The following is a 16,580-nucleotide window of genomic DNA, read 5'->3' on the forward strand; positions in this document are numbered from 1 at the left end:
CAACTCCTTCGCAACGGTAAAATATTATGACAAATTTATTTTACAAAATTGCTCGTTATATCCTTCGCATGATTTGTCCTATTTTGACCGAAGCGATATGAACGCTCCATATGAGAGTTATTTCCCCTTATGCATTTGATATAAGTGATATTCATTTCTATCTTGTAAACCATAAGTGCTAGAGACCTAGGATCTTTTGATTTGAAGTCCTTGGTCCAAAAAAATGAAAATTAGGTCAAGGTCAAAGGTCAAGGTCATATTCTAATTTTTGAATTTGGCTTATTATCTCTTATTTTCAGAAACTGTATAAGATAACGACAAGTTATTTTACCTAAATTGTTTGTTGCGACATGTCGTTACATGTAAATTTTGATTGCAAGGGTACGTTGAACGTAAAAGGAGTTTTCTCCCCTCTTGTATTAAAAAATACGCGTATGGTGATATAACTCATTAACCAACTATATATAAGACCTATAGTCTTTTGATTTGAGTTCTTTGGTCTGTGACCTTGAAATTGAGGTCAAGGTCATAGGTTAATAGGACGTTCTAGATTTTGACCTTCGCTTTAAATTCATATAAATACATCATAAAGCCATAAGAACTAACATTATTAACTGAATTTTCCTATATCAATATCAAAATAGATCTTTACTAGTGGAAAGACCTTCAATTGTTCTCTGAACAATTGGTTTTTAATTGTATTTCTTCTGATTATTATTATTATTTTTTTCTTCCGCCAAATTTTGTTCTTGCGATAAATGTTTGTTTCGCAATATGTCGCTTAGATATTTATCATATGGTATCGTATAGTTTATGCGCTTTAAAATTTCGCCCTGCTAAGGCAAACTATTTTCTTTGTAAGAGTTATCTCCCTATTCACTGTTTATCATCTGAGTGCATCTCCTCCGTAACAAAAAAAGATAGCGACAAAATTCCTTTTACAAATTGTTCGTTACATCCTCAGTTATTTTTGGCCCATTTGGATTGAAGCGATTCGATGAAATTTTATAGGAGTTATCTACCTTTACGGAATAAATTTGTCGGTATGTTATTTTAACTCATAAACAGTTAACCGTATAACCCTGGAATGTTTTTATTTGAGACCCCTAGGTCCTAAATTAAAAAATTAGGTCAAGGTCAAAGGTCAAGTTCAAGTTCTCAATTGTGACTTTTCCTTGTTTTTGCATTTTCTCCAACACCTTAAAAGATACACATAAAAGAACAAGTGCAAAATGTCTGCTTTATTGTAATGAAGATATGCTACATTTAGTATTATACAATTTAATGGCATCTTATAGGAGTTGGTGCCCCTGAAATGTCTTGATATGAGGTTATTTGATTATAACTTAAACTAAGTTCATTATAAAGGCATTTGACCTTAAACAAAAGGTAAGGCGACTAATGACCTTGAAAAATGACTACCGGAAGTGACCATGAGAAAACCGGAAGTAGCCTTTTTTGCAATTTTTTCATTTAAAAGTACTCAGAATCCATATATTTTGTCATATAGATACATAAACTGATAACTGAAGACTAAAAATGACTTCCAACAAACCGGAAGTGGCCAATTATCTCCCATTCTATATACAAAAGGGGGACGAAAGATACCAAAGGGACAGTCAAACTCATAAATCTAAAACAAACTGACAACGCCATGGCTAAAAATGAAAAAGACAAACAGAAAAACAATAGTACACATGACACAACATAGAAAACTAAAGAATAAACAACACGAACCCCATCAAAAACTAGGGGTGATCTCAGGTGCTCCGGAAGGGTAAGCAGATCCTGCTCCACATGTGGCACCCGTCGTGTTGCTTATGTGATTACAAAGTCGGTAAATAGTCTTAATTCGGTAGGTCACATTCATGAAAGGGAAGGGGATTGTAGTTACGACGTAAGGAACATATCCGATATCATTTGTGAAACGGTTATTCCATAACGGTCAACCAACAAGTTGTACAAAAGTACATAGAAACTATATATTTTTGGAATCAGTGTCAAAGAAGCTATCATATGAGACCGACAGTGACATTATTTTTCACCGGAAGCATTATATTATCTCCCTTATATCACTCAAAAATATAATTTTCACCATTATTTATTGCATCAGTATGAAGAAACTATATTCAAAATTTCTTTCATGTGAAAAGACTTTCAATTGTTCTCTGAACAATTGGTTTTTAATTGTAATATACAAATATTAATATAATATATACCAACGAACCAGAGTAAACTGATTTGAATCATTACAATATAATAGTATTTACGTTGAGGTTGAATTCCCTGTCATTTATTCACCGTTCACCATACATGCACGTACTTGTATCAGAAAAAATATTATATCTGTACAGTAACCTCACTTTCAGGTATAGAGATGTGATTTTTTTTAAACAAGTGCTTGTGAAAGTCTACAAGAACGTGCGGTCATTCGATGTTTAGTACTTGAGTACTTTGATTGTGTTTGTAAACGATGTATAAATACCCTGCCACATTCGGTATGTGTTTTTGTTAGATGTTTTTTCTTTTGTTTTGTATCGATCTCATGCGTTAAGCCCTATTCCACTGATTTGTATAGTTTCTTTTTATGTTGTGCTGTAACAAAACTTTCCCAGGTTCAGGGGAGGATTGAGCGCTGATAAACATCTTAAAGCCCGCCACATATTGCATGTGCCTGCACCAACTAAATTTTTTCATAGTTTTCATTTCATGAACTACTGTAGACGACTATACCGTTTGGTTTTTCTCATGGTTAAAGGTTACATGGTTGCCTATATATAATTGCTTACATCCACTACATTTGAACTTTTGGGGATAGTTGACTGATTTGGAATCATACCACATCTCCTTATTAACAAGTTGAGTGGAAAAGGGGGGGGGGGGGGTGAAATTTGTATTTCTTTGGAAAGTTTCAATGTTTTTTTTTTCAGGTTACCCAGTTTGAATTGGATATTTTGACATTTTGATGTGCCCTTGGCTTTGTGTTAATAGCCATCCAGAGCTCACGGCCTGTCGGTGGGTAGGTGATGACTATATGGTAAGCTCTGAATGTCTTTCTGAATATTGCATACGGTGATTTGGTGTTGTCTTTATCATTCCATGCCTTGTCCCATTACTTTATATAGACAGTTTATCAGTCAACCTGATGGACCAAAGTAGCTCTCCTTTTTAATAGTCAGACAAGAAACAAGATATAAACTGACTAAGCTTGGTATACATGTATAGATGTATATTTAATATACTCATATAAATTCAAGTCAAATTATTATTTTAAAACAACATAAATATAAAAAAAGTGTACAAAAAAAATGCTTTTGATAAATATTGAAAATATTATTGTGTTTGTGAGCGGAAAAGTGCTTGAAATTGTAGAAATATTCGAAAGTAGCTCTCGCTTTTTTGTTCTGTGGCGACGTTATCGGAACACAAATCAAGTAATCGATCTTTATGACTATCTCTTCAACATTCAATGGTTAAAATGTCATGTTCTGCGTGTCGTAGACTCAATGAGACTTCAAGTTGGAATAGATCTACGAATACTAAAGAACGGTCATGTGTGTCATACAATAGCAACACAGGTTAGTGTATCGGACTACAAAAACAAAGGTTCCTGGTTCGATCTCCGTTCCGGGGAGAAAATTTCAAATCCACTATAAATAAATATGTTTAAACTGACAATAGCCACCCTCTTTACCATGTGGATTTCAAGGTTTTTACCTCTATACTACATATGTCTTTTGATATTGTTCCAACATGTAAATACTAAAAGTCTTACACTGTATATATTTTGCTCCGAGACCAGAATATAATAAAATGAATAAAGCAATACTTCCGCTTCAGATTAAGAAAGGGTCTAAAAGAAACGTTTAAAATGCAAGATTTTGCGTCTTTTTTCCAGTTCTGGGGTTTTTGAGCCCTACTCTCGCCAAAAATATAGTTTGCTTTATTTGTAATAGAGGCTAGTTACGCTTCTATATTATCATCTTAGATCAACCTCTCCAAACTTAAAAGTAAAGATCACGCCCCTTATTATTTAGCTTGATAAAGACTTTTGCATCTGTCGACATTTTAAAATAGTATTGATCTGACAACCGCTGTGTATGTATACTTTAACGTACGGGCTAGTTTTCTTGTCAAACAGTAGTTACCTCCCTTGTTAGTGTGATGTTACCTAATCTGTTTAGTTTAACCATCTTTATATGAAATATATTCTACAATTTAAATTTGTGATTCATTTAATATTAAGATTATTTTGTTCATTCTTTATCAAAGATATAAACAAGATAATTTGAAAGTGTTTAATTACTTTATCACTGTAGCTCAATTCAGAAGTCATGCGGTCTATTTTGTCTACATTATACTGAAAAAACACAAGGCTGTTTACTTCGGCAATATTTACTATCAATGAGTGTAAAACAAGAAATGAAAACATTTTACATTATAAATCGAGAAATAATTAAAGTTAAATACAAAACTCTTCTTAAGTTAAATCACAAACGAAAAACGGAAACCCTTTTAATTTTCATTTTGGTTTTAGAGAAATCAAGAACAAAAAATGAAAACACTTTCGTTTTCCGTTTTTGTTTTCGAGAAATCAAAAAAGAAAAAGAAACTCTTTTGTTTTTCATTTTGTTTTTCGAGAAATTAGAAATGAAAAATGAAAACACTAGTTTTTTGTTTTTTTTATTTTTGATATTTCAAAATAAAAATAAAAATAAATGGACTCAAATATACACGGATCGTTCACACTATCATATCGGTTATTTGGTGGCAAATGCATCATGTAAAAGTAAATTGAAAGAGATTACCAATATTTGTTTGTTTTTTTTGGGTGATAATGTTATCATTTGCATTTTATCACGTTTCCAATAGCGCGTGTAGATGTGGTATATATCTTCCCATTTATACGACAGCTTGTATTTCCTATATTGATTTCATGAAAGGTTTGTCGCTGTATACGAAGAAGTTAGTTGAAATAATTCCTTTTAAATTGTATAACACAATCACGAGTTGGTTGACCTTTATGGATACCGTTTAACAGATGACTATGGAGTTGTTAAAATTGCCGTTAATACTACCATGTCCTCCTTTCTTTGAATGTGACCTTTCTAATTAGACTTATATTCAAGACATTATTTAATTTTGTTTTATAATACACCATGTTTATCATGTTTATACACAAAACTGAAAACTGAGTTAAATGTGTTTAATCTTTTTTTTTAAATTTGTTTGCATCGGAACTTAATTGGTTTTTTTTTCAAAATAAATGTTCCACAAAAATCTGCATATAATTCCGGGAAACATTATTTGAACTATGCATATTTTTAATTTTGTTTTAATGTGTAGCACGAACAAAATATTTTCTAAAATTGATGTTAGATTGTCTTTCAAGGTTTTGGAAAACGAAAGATAACATGATAACTTATCCCCGATGTATTAGGGAACCCTCGGTTGATTTTACCTAATCATGATAATACAGCACTATGTATATCTAGTTAATTAAATACGATAAATGACATATTGTTAGAATGAAGAACTGCAAGGTTCATTACACATTAAATATTTGTTGTTTGATTTTAAAGGAAAGATTATTAGATAACTAGGAATTATATTTTAAATAAGTATACTATATAGGTTTGGAATTGATTTGCCTCACTTTATATAGTTTTACCTGGAACCCAAAGAGGTTAGTCTGAATGTGATGCAATCATTATGAATATTTGATATGTTTTTGTTTAAAGAATCGAACATTTTAAAACACAACTGTCTTTCAAAGTTTAGGTTTAAGCATTCCTGATGAAGGTAGATCCAGAAGATTTCATAAAGTTTGATTTAATTAAATCAAGTACTGATTATTAATATCAATATAATAAAGCAGATACACATGATTCTGTCTTACCCTGAAATGCACTGGACATCTGGAGAGATTCACGAATTTAATTTGTTTTTATGCATTTTCGTAAGATGACATTCAACAAAAATCAGCATTACATTCTGAAACAATATTCAAAACGGTTACCAAGTCAACACTACTAAAATCTATGAATATTGTTTTATGTGTATAAAGGCTGATAATGTTATTCGTAAATCAAAACCGAACTACATATTTGTGTAATGCACATGCACATAAGCGGTACTTCATTCTGCTGATATTTTATTTTGTCGTTTAACAAGGTCATGCTCTTCTATGACTGTTAATGTTTATAAACGAAGTGTGATAGGCTATGATTTATGTTTTTGTCTTAGATACAAGATTGTTTTCATTAGTTGTTATCGGCTTTGAACTAGTTGTCATTAACTGCCATATCTGTACTTTGTGTTTGTGTTTTTGTTTTTGTGAGGGATGTATTAATTCCCTGTCACATCCTGGCTTTGTTTTTGTTATATGTTTATCTGTCTTGATCCCTTTTTTATTGTTGATATGACATGAAATAGAAGGTCCGAGACCACAATTGTCGTCCCTTTTCGTTGTTCGATTTTCGTTGTTCACGAATATAGTCCATAGTGTTGACAGTTACTTGCCATTAATTTTTATACCCTTTCAAATTTATTTATCCATGTTTAGTGCCTCAAATTGCAATGTGGGGGGGGGGGGGGGGGGAGTGAAATTACACTGTAAAAAAATTTGGTTCCAGTAATGTAGTGATTTTGTCCAGCTAAAAAAGGTTAAAAATTAGCACTTCGGAAGCTGTCAAAAGATTTCAAGACGCCCTAAACATAAAATTGTCTATATTTTGAGTTAGAGCCGATAAAGTTTTCTATAATTTTGATATAATTTGTCCCAAAAATAGTACAACACACTGTTAAAGTTTCTTTGAGAAAGCGCAGTTGGGAAATGGACTATGAAATAATTGTGGTCTCGGACCAGAACGATAATGCCGAAAATCTACCATATTTTTTAAATCTTTGTAGCAATTACCATCACTCAATACAATTTACAGCTGAATTTTAAAGCGAGAAAATTGCGTTTTTCGACACCACCACATGTGTAAAAAAAGGCATGCTGACACAAAGAAAACTGACAAACACCAATTTCTCTCTCCCAAAAGATATCACCCAAAACACTGATCAAGGATTCTTTACAGTCAAGCTCTCAAACTAAAGAGAATTTGCTCCTCGGAATTCAAACTAAACTACCGTTTGGGACAACTCCGAAAACAACTGAACAAACTCCAAAATGGGACAGAAGATTTCGATAACGCCCAAGAAAAATATCGAAAGACCCTCATGGATGACAACGGTAACAAGACCAGCACAGATGTAATTCCTTTGGTTTGTCACTTTCTAACCGAAAACTTACAAATATTTAATCCACTTTCCGCAAACACAGGCGTCTTATTGAAAATGACTCTTCCATAATTTTTTTCAATCAATGCTTATTTATGTTAAATATGCATTTGAACGTAGCAGTTAAGTTTATCATGATCACAAATAAATTAAGCTAAGGTAATCTGATTATTCATAACTAAATATAAGAACATGTGGTATGAGTGCCAATGAGACAGCTCTCCATCCAAGTCACAATCTAAAAAGTAAACCATTATAGCTCAAAGTACGGTCTTTAACACGGAGCCTTAGCCAAACATCAAGATATAAAGGGCCCCAAAAACCACTAGTGTAAAACCATTCAAACAAGTCTGGTGTATATAATAAAAAACAGAAACGAGAAACTCTTATTAACCACATCACAAAACGACTGAAAGCCAGATTCTTGACTTAGGACAGGTGCAAACCGTTTGTTTGATCGTGTGATAAAGTGATTACCTTACATACAAATGAGTAGGTGACTACTGATTCTGGCAAAACAAAAATGATAACACAACATATGTAGCGTGTGACAATGTGATTACAATTCAATATGCGATTTCCGAATATTTTAAATATATTAGTTAATTATTAATTGTAAGGTTTATAACTTGTATTGTTTGATAATGCATTTTGGTTGATCCCAATGAAATATAATAAATCACTTTATTTTGGGTTTCAGACCAGACCTTATACCATGAATTCCGTTGGACCCGCACCATTTTATAGTTTTACAAAAAGGGAAAGAGGTAATACCTTAGACCAATGAAATATAAAAACAGATTTTATTTTTTTTAAGGGGGAACAGAACAAAGTTTAAATGACTTTTTTTAATGATTTGAATGAACTAATATTAAATATGATATTTTTGTTTAAGAATATGACAAATGTATAATCAATAAAAAAGCTCATTTATATCTTTACACTTTAAACTTTAAATGCCAATAAAATAACAATTTCGATATATTGATATTTCCAGAGCTAGTAAGACGCTATGGTACAAGGCAAATGCAGGTAGGTTAATAAATAAAGGCAACAAAAGTATACCGCTGTTCGAAACTCATAAATCGATACAAAAAAAAAAAACAAATCCGGGTTACAAACTAAATCTGAGGTAAATGCATCAAATATAAGAGATGAACAACAACACAACAGAGACACAACATTAACTGTAACACACACAGAAACGAACTATGATATAACAATGGCAAAACAAGACGACTGATCAGGGGATTGGATGATTTTAATATGAGAGATACATACTTGGTGCGTTGACAGAATAAGTGTTCCTTGCTACGATTGATGCGCTTGACCTTTTAGAAAAGTCTTTTGTTATAGAACTTTCTGTTTTGAACTTTCCTTTGATTTTTGTAATTTTGCCATTTTTCTTTAAATCATTCACTAACCATTATGCACATTTTTTCAATTGGTAAAATATCATACAACTATTATCGTGTCTGAAAATCATACACTGCGAAATAATGTAGCTAATAAGTTGAGACAAAGACATACATTATCGAACACTCAATTCGGTATGGTAACCGTACAATTTTTGAGTGTAAATTTCAGTTGTTCCTCCTTAAAACCCTGTTGGAATATTTTTTTTTATGTCGAGATAACAGTCATGCAAATGAAGTTCGTAAAGCTTGAACATACATGATCGTAACGTTACAATTGAGATATGCTAACGCAACATGGTGGACAAAAGGATTTGTTACTGGTTCAAAATGAGAAGTTAGCAATTTTAAAGTTGAAATTGACACATTTATCATAGATTCTAGTTTAAAGTAGTCCATCTGTAGTCAATATCGAGAACATATTATTAAGAGACATGCATGAATCTAACATTCTAGTTTCGGTAGTTTCCATAACTAATATAGTAAACTTGGATATATGAGGGACAAGTGCTCAATGCGAGTTTTGAATGACAGGACATTATCCATATATATGATGTAAAATTCAGAATCCCTATTAAAAACTTGTGTTGCTCATGTTACTAACACGGGGATAAGTCTTATTTGGTAGACCAAATTTGGGGAAAACAATGGAAAAGGAGACACGATTTTAGTTACGACAATTTGAACATATCCGTTGTCATCTGTGAAATGGATTTTCCATAACACTAAACTAACTCATAATGGCGTATGTAACATTTACGATGGAATAATATTAACTAAACCAATTTTAACTCTTGGTCTTATAAATTCCTAATGAGAAACAACCAAGGAAATCATCAATCTTAATAAATCGATACTAACCACAATTAAACCAACGAGCCAACGAACATAAAACATAGGACATAAAGCATAATGACCTTGCAATTACTAAAACAAATGTGAAAGCCAATCGCAACTAAAATGAATTATGTTTTTCCAGATTAAAACTACCAAATAGAACACATCAAACGGATTCAGTGTAACGATTTCATAAGCAATCTTTGTGCTATGGTACCGTCATTAAAAAATATAGGATGTGATATTTCATTGTTAATACGAATTCTAGGAGTATAGCAAACTTGCCAAATATTTGTATGTATCAAACACTCTATTGATTCATTTGTGGTTACACCATTCCTGACTAAACAATTTACCAAGTATACAAATAGAAGTGAAATTCGCGGTCATGGCGATATTGAGGTCACCTGTTATAACAAGGTAGCTTGGGTCATAAATGTAATTACTGCTATTTCATGACCATAATATTAACATCTCTACACTTAATTAAACACATATTTGCGGGTAGAATGTTTATAAACATATGAAATAAAAAGGAGCTTAAAATAGTCAGGAGTTTCTTCTTTAACGGATTTATGATTAAAAATACCTGCAATATTTATTGACGTATTTGGTTTTGATAACTCATTTTGTATATACAGGGCGCTCAATTTCGGGGAACAGTTTAGAGTAACGGTATGCACTAATAATTTGGACGAATGCATACATCTTTTTATGTTGTGATCTTACACTATTGTTTTAGGTAAGGGTGAAGGTTGGTACCTGTTAAAATGTTTAAACAAGCTGCATATGTTTGCCCCTGTCCTAAATCAGGATACTGATGTTCAGTGGTTGTCGTTTGTTGATGTGGTTCATACGTGTTTCTCGTCCTCGTTTTATATAGATTAGACCGCGGTAGGTTTTCTCGATTGAATGGTCTTACACTAGTATTTTTGTAGGCCCTTTATAGCTTGCTGTTTGATGTGAGCCAAGGCTCCGTGTTAAAGGCCGTACTTTGACCTATAATGGCTTGCATTTACAACTTGTGACTTGGACGGAGAAATTTCTCATTGGCACTCATATTACATTATCTTATATCTATATAGGACTGTAATAGGGAATTTTGATGTAATTCATCAACAGGTAAAGAACAGTGCTTTTTAACAGATAATGTTTGTTGTTGTTTTTTTTAAACTATAGTACTAAGGTTCGGAATATTTGTTTTTTTAGTACGACATTTTCTGTGATTGCGATTTATTTCAAAATGAAATACTGCTACTAAGACTTTGTAAAACGTAACCAGCGTCTGAACAGAAAGTTGAAGAACAAGGGTCATGTCCAGTTCCTTTTCTAAATAGTTCATCAGAGATTCAAAGATTGTGTTGATAAATACTTCGAACCAACTTCACAAATAATACACGATGGTCTTGAAGTATAGATTCTAGGTACTAACGTTGACGTGCCATCATGCGATTACATAGTAACATTTTTTGATTCACGGAATATTTTCCGGTCTTGAAAATACTGCACTTCGAACGTTATTTCAAGTTTTATTATCATTCTGTTCTTTGTTTGTTTTGAATAACACACAGATAGTTGGCAAGAACGAAACACATGTTATTGTTCCGTCTTTCAGCTTGTAAAGCTTTGAAGCTCTGATTTGACGTTGGTCTCAGAATGCTCTGATTATATTTACTTTTTAACCTTATACAATTAGGGAGCTTTTAATTATGTGACAGTATATAAAAGTGTTCTAAAACAACTGTTGGACTGTTGACTTTCCTTGTGGTATCTTTCGTCCCTCTTTTGGATCAATAATTTGAAAATAGATTATTTTTATTTGCAGAAGAATGACAGAAACAATGCAAACCAATTTTCAGAGAGCAAAAACTTCATACAAACCATAGCAGACGTGTCGCTTATGATGGCTAATATATCTCAGTTGAGAGCAGTTTTGGGCTTTGGTGAAAATAATCAATTTTATGGAAGTCTCATTACACTGATAATACTATCGTTACTGTCACATACATTATTCGTTTTTTTCACTGTCATTAGAACACATTTTAAAAACCGACATCAAATGGTAGTGCATCAAAGAAAACAAAAAGAAAATGAACCAAAAGAGGAAAAAAAGGACGTAAAAGTCAAAACGAAAAAAACTGCGGAAAATAAAGAAGAAGTCAAACAGCCTAAAGTAACGTATTTCTGTTGTTTAACAAAAAATGAAACAGCTAATCAGTACGAAGACAGCGAGTTTTGCACATGTCCACATTGTCATACCGATCTTTACCTGAGCTATATTTGCTATTGTCTCGTTTTCATAACAATCTGTTCTAATATTGGAATTACCGGCATTGGCATTTCATGAGATAGCTAGCATCAGTATTTGAAATGAAATAGTTTATCAGACAGTTCGTTTCTATGTATTTTGGCGTTTCTTTTTCGATGTAGTTCAGTGTTAATGAGGTACCGATGTTTTCCCTTTATAGTTGATGTGTTTATATTGGGTTTAGTTTGTTTCCCGGATTCGTTTTTGCTTAATAGAATTATGACTATTGAACAGCGGCATACTACGATTGCCTTTATTTATATATAGTCATTGTGAGTCGGTCAGAATGAGTTTCAATATTTAAAAATATGGTGATTTCATTTCGTTTTTTGGAGAGAACGTTTTGTCATTTAAATCTAACTTAACCTTTAAAGATATTACGAGATTAGCCAGTATGTCTAATAACTCTTCATGATCACTGCATTTAGATAATGTTTGACATAGAGCATCAATGAATAGATAAATATTGTCAAAAATCATATCTGCTGCTACGGACAAATATCATTCATATTTCATGATCAAGGTTACATTATGCGGAACTATGTATTTTTACACGAAAGTTTATAAAAGGACTTTATAATATAATAGCCTATATAAATTGAATAGTTGTCTTTCCGTATTTCCATTTGTGTTATATATTGTCTCGCTAGCATTATTTTTATTTGCTTGTATATCTTTTCTAGTTTACAAAAATTCAGATTTATTGTATAATCTTTCAGTTATATAAGACATTACTCTTTACGGATAAATATAGTGTTTTGGTTGTATTTTATATGTTTATGTAATCAATAATAATAAAAATGGCGAGGATTGTTTATAATTTCTTTTGGAATATAGGTCATTAAAAGACTTTAACCGTCGTAAAAATGTGTACTTAGATAACATAGATTGTTGTAAAGTGAATTGATACTGGACAAACTGAAAAAATAAACATACAATCTAGTGAAAGAAATCGAAACACAATAATCTGAAACCAAAGCGACTAACATCCAAAATAACAAGCACAACATAAAATAAGAAACTAACTATATCACAAAAATGTATCAATGATATACAAAATCTGCTTTTTAAGGATGTACACCTCTGAGGAGCCAAACATTTCTAGAATTAAACTTTTTTCTTAACCTGATTTTTGGGTTTAAAAGACTGTAACAAAATAATTGGTGAAGAAAACATCATATTGTGGTGCACTTCTTTTTCTGCTACGGCCCTTTGAAAATGCCCAATTTTGATGATTTTTCCATTTTTTATCGATTTTTACCTATTTTGGAGCTATTATCGTGAAAAAATCACAGTTCCACAATTAAACTTTTTTTATACTTTCTATAAAGATGAAGTGGACCACTCTGAATAGATTTTACTTAAAAAACTATAGGTAGGTGTTAATATAAGAAAGGTTTATCATAATTTGACGCTTTTTTTGTGTAAAATTTACCATGCTGTCAATTTTGTATTTTTGTGATTTTTCTCAGTTTTAAAAACAAAATGTATATTATTTCAACTTTTTTGTTATAAATGATTGAAAAAATAAATATCTAAGAAATTTGAAAAGACCAAAATGATATGGGATGTACATCATTTATCATTTCTTAGATATATATTGAAAAAATAATCATCAAGAAAGAAAAATACATTATGAAGTTTAGAGCATTTGCCAAAGAAATGGTTTACTTTAATGTGTGTCTATCTCATTACAAAAATAAATATATATAGAAATAAGAAGATGTTCTAACAATATTTATTCAACTTAAATTAGAAAATATGAAATATTGCTATTGTTATTTCTCCATGGCTAACCCTCCTAAATTGAGGTAGTTTTTCGAAAATCAAAATATTTTGTTGATTCAAACAATTTCTTTTTTTACATTAATCTTTTCCCACACTCTGTGCATTTACATGAAAGAAACCCTCGACAAACAGTTTGAAAAAGATTTTAACTGCTTCATGTAGCGAAAGTTAAAATTCTCATGAACCGTAGGTGTCAATAAACACGTGTCATAAACAGCTTCAATTATTTCGACAAGTATCGTGTTTGAATTCACTCAGCTGTTTCAATGCGGTATAAACATCCTGGTGAACACATGACAAAGCTTTTCATGTATTGTATTATTGTTTGCTAGGATCATAATTTCTTAGATAAATTTCTCCTGCTGATCGACATTGCTGGCCCACTATTACCTCAAATGAGTAGACAACCATAAGCTTGATCACATTCATATATCAAACACTTAACCCCAAAACAATGAACAATCCAAAAGTGTTAAAATAAAGTTGAATGAAAACATGTTATCCTCAATGCACCTAAAATATACTACTGTTGCAAATACATACATGGTAGTTTTATCACCTTTATCACGTTCCATTATAATATATCTTTTGTACAAGATATAAGTGAGTATCAGTCAAATTTTGTGTAAATTGCAATTTGAAAAAAGCAATTTTGTATAAATTATAATTTGTACATAGTTAACATACACATTATAATTTGTTCAAATTGTAATTCTATAATTTTATAGAGGGTTCCTGTTTATCAACATGATCAAAACCGTGAAGAAATAATTAAATACGTTATATGGGTATTTTCTGTATGAAGTTCTTCATTGTTCGACCTAAACATTTATCGATGTCGTGTTTTACATGACCTCAGTGGTTTTGAGTTTCACAACCTTATGATTTACTGTGTGTGACTTCCAAGTAAATGATTTACACGGCATATAGTGCTGATTTAATTTTCAATCTTTACATATTTAATCGTCAATTGTTAATGACCAGAATGATTTTTACAAACGCATCGGTAGCTAATCAAATGTACTTTAAAGGGATATGTGATCCCTAACAAATACTTTGACAATTACACTATATACTATGAACACCTTCAGTTAAAAAACAATACAATCTTACATATATTGTTTGCATATAATTAAGTATAAGCACACGGAGGCATACTTTTAATCATCGAATATCACTATCAACACACTTTTGTAAAGAAAAACAAATGGTGACATTGTAAAATATGAATTGCAGTTGATTTTCATGGTAATATGAACAAACAGATTTCATTGATATGATAAATTGTCCGCTGAGCCCCCAATTGAATTTTGTCAATTTCGGAACTAAATGAAAACAAAACATGAGTTAAAATCTTATTTAAATTCGCAATGCAATTTGGTACTGACCATTCTGTGAATGTTACAAAAGTTTGATGTAAAGGTATCTGGTAAACTAGTTGAAAATATAGTTTGTGAATAACAAAATGCTTAGTTTTTTCATGCTATGATATGTTATCAAAAAGTTACATCTTTGACAATTTAAAACAAAACATGTTTGGCTAAAGGACAAGCAAGTGTCTACAAAATATATAAAACACTATAACAGGTGCAGTTTAAGCAGTTGCGTATTAGAATGAGAAGAAGTAAAATTGCAAACTCACTACAAAAACAAACACTTCCACAAAAACAATACATAAAAAACTGAAGAGTAAGTAACATTTACTCCACCATAAACGGCTGGTGTTGAATATGTTAATATAGCAATGTGCCTCATTAATATGCCGCCCTTCAAATATTCATTATTTAGTCATCTGCTATTAAAATACGTTAACTGAGACATGCATTTGAAAATTTTAACCACTGTCATTCAGTAACACTATAATCCAAACAAGTTCACAAAACCAATACACACAAACATTATGACTGACAATACGAACTCAACATAAAAAAGTGAGGTGAATATGTAAATCAAGCAATGTGCCTAAAACCCAGAAAAAATAAATTTGAGACACGTATGTGCTAAAAACAACATTCAATTTAACGTATTTTAACAGCAGATGAATTTAAATCCTGGTATCTAAGATGGATTTATTTAGCTATGTTAAAATCTCATTAACTGATTAAGAATATAAATTAAGGTAACACACATTATTACATTTTTATTCTATTCTATATATCAATGATATTTTTTTGAAAACATTTGCCAAACAATTCTGATTAAAATATCTCTTTTATATTTATTTTGCAAACGTATATTACAAGACTTTTCAGACCGATAATTGACGACATTTTGAATAATTGTTCAAACGCAATAATTTTGAAAGAGCACAATTAAATGCACATGCACTAGTGTGTTAAACAAATTTGTTACATAAAAAGTTCAACCTCACCATGTATTACCAACACCAATAATTATAAAGTTTTGCGAAAACGTATTGGTTTTCACTATACAATTAAAACAACTTACGATAAATGTCAATACGAAAAGTTGAGTGGATTCATTAATAGTATAGTATTGTTCCCGTTCGAATGGTTTAATGACTTAATATTTGTATCATTATAGAATGTTTTATTTGGACCAAAGCTGTTTCAGAAAAAAATAAAGAGTTGATACCAAACGGACGCGTAAAATAAATCATCAAGTTTAACCGTTAGTTATAGCTCACTTATGATTTACGAAAGTGAAATAGCAGTGGATTTGAAAAGTAATCATTTGAAATCTCAAGCTAACTTGAAACGTAATATCAAACTTACACCATGATTGCTGATAATAGCTAAAACAAATGTGACAAAATTGTTTTGGCAGAGTCGTATGGAATAATACACGGACTGCCTAAAGTTAAAGAAAAAAATACCTTGTTATCAAAATGAAAATATTTGAGGGTTATTCGAATATTCAACGAATAACGAGTTTATTATGAATTATTTGGGAATAAATACGTCACCTTTGACTTTGACCAAACT

At 31.3% G+C, this 16,580-nt stretch overlaps 1 protein-coding gene across 1 annotated transcript; it reads left to right on the forward strand.

The window, feature by feature from the left end:
- Positions 1-3,506: 3,506 nt before the first annotated feature.
- Positions 3,507-12,456, forward strand: LOC143043828 (uncharacterized). Its single transcript, XM_076216007.1, has 2 exons — positions 3,507-3,578; positions 11,365-12,456. The coding sequence occupies exons 1-2, from the start codon at positions 3,507-3,509 to the stop codon at positions 11,884-11,886; spliced, it is 594 nt and encodes a 197-aa protein (XP_076072122.1). The 3' UTR covers positions 11,887-12,456.
- Positions 12,457-16,580: the final 4,124 nt, after the last annotated feature.

Source organism: Mytilus galloprovincialis, chromosome 8 (assembly GCF_965363235.1).
Source record: "Mytilus galloprovincialis chromosome 8, xbMytGall1.hap1.1, whole genome shotgun sequence".
NCBI classification, from domain to species: Eukaryota; Metazoa; Mollusca; class Bivalvia; order Mytilida; family Mytilidae; genus Mytilus; species Mytilus galloprovincialis.

What these genes read in the sequence shown, in the direction of transcription:
- LOC143043828 (XM_076216007.1), top strand. Translation starts at nt 3,507, where the DNA reads ATGAGACTTCAAGTTGGAATAGATCTACGAATACTAAAGAACGGTCAT. An exon ending in GTCATACAATAGCAACACAG is followed by an intron (nt 3,579 to 11,364) that starts GTTAGTGTATCG and finishes TTTTATTTGCAG; the next exon opens with AAGAATGACAGAAACAATGC.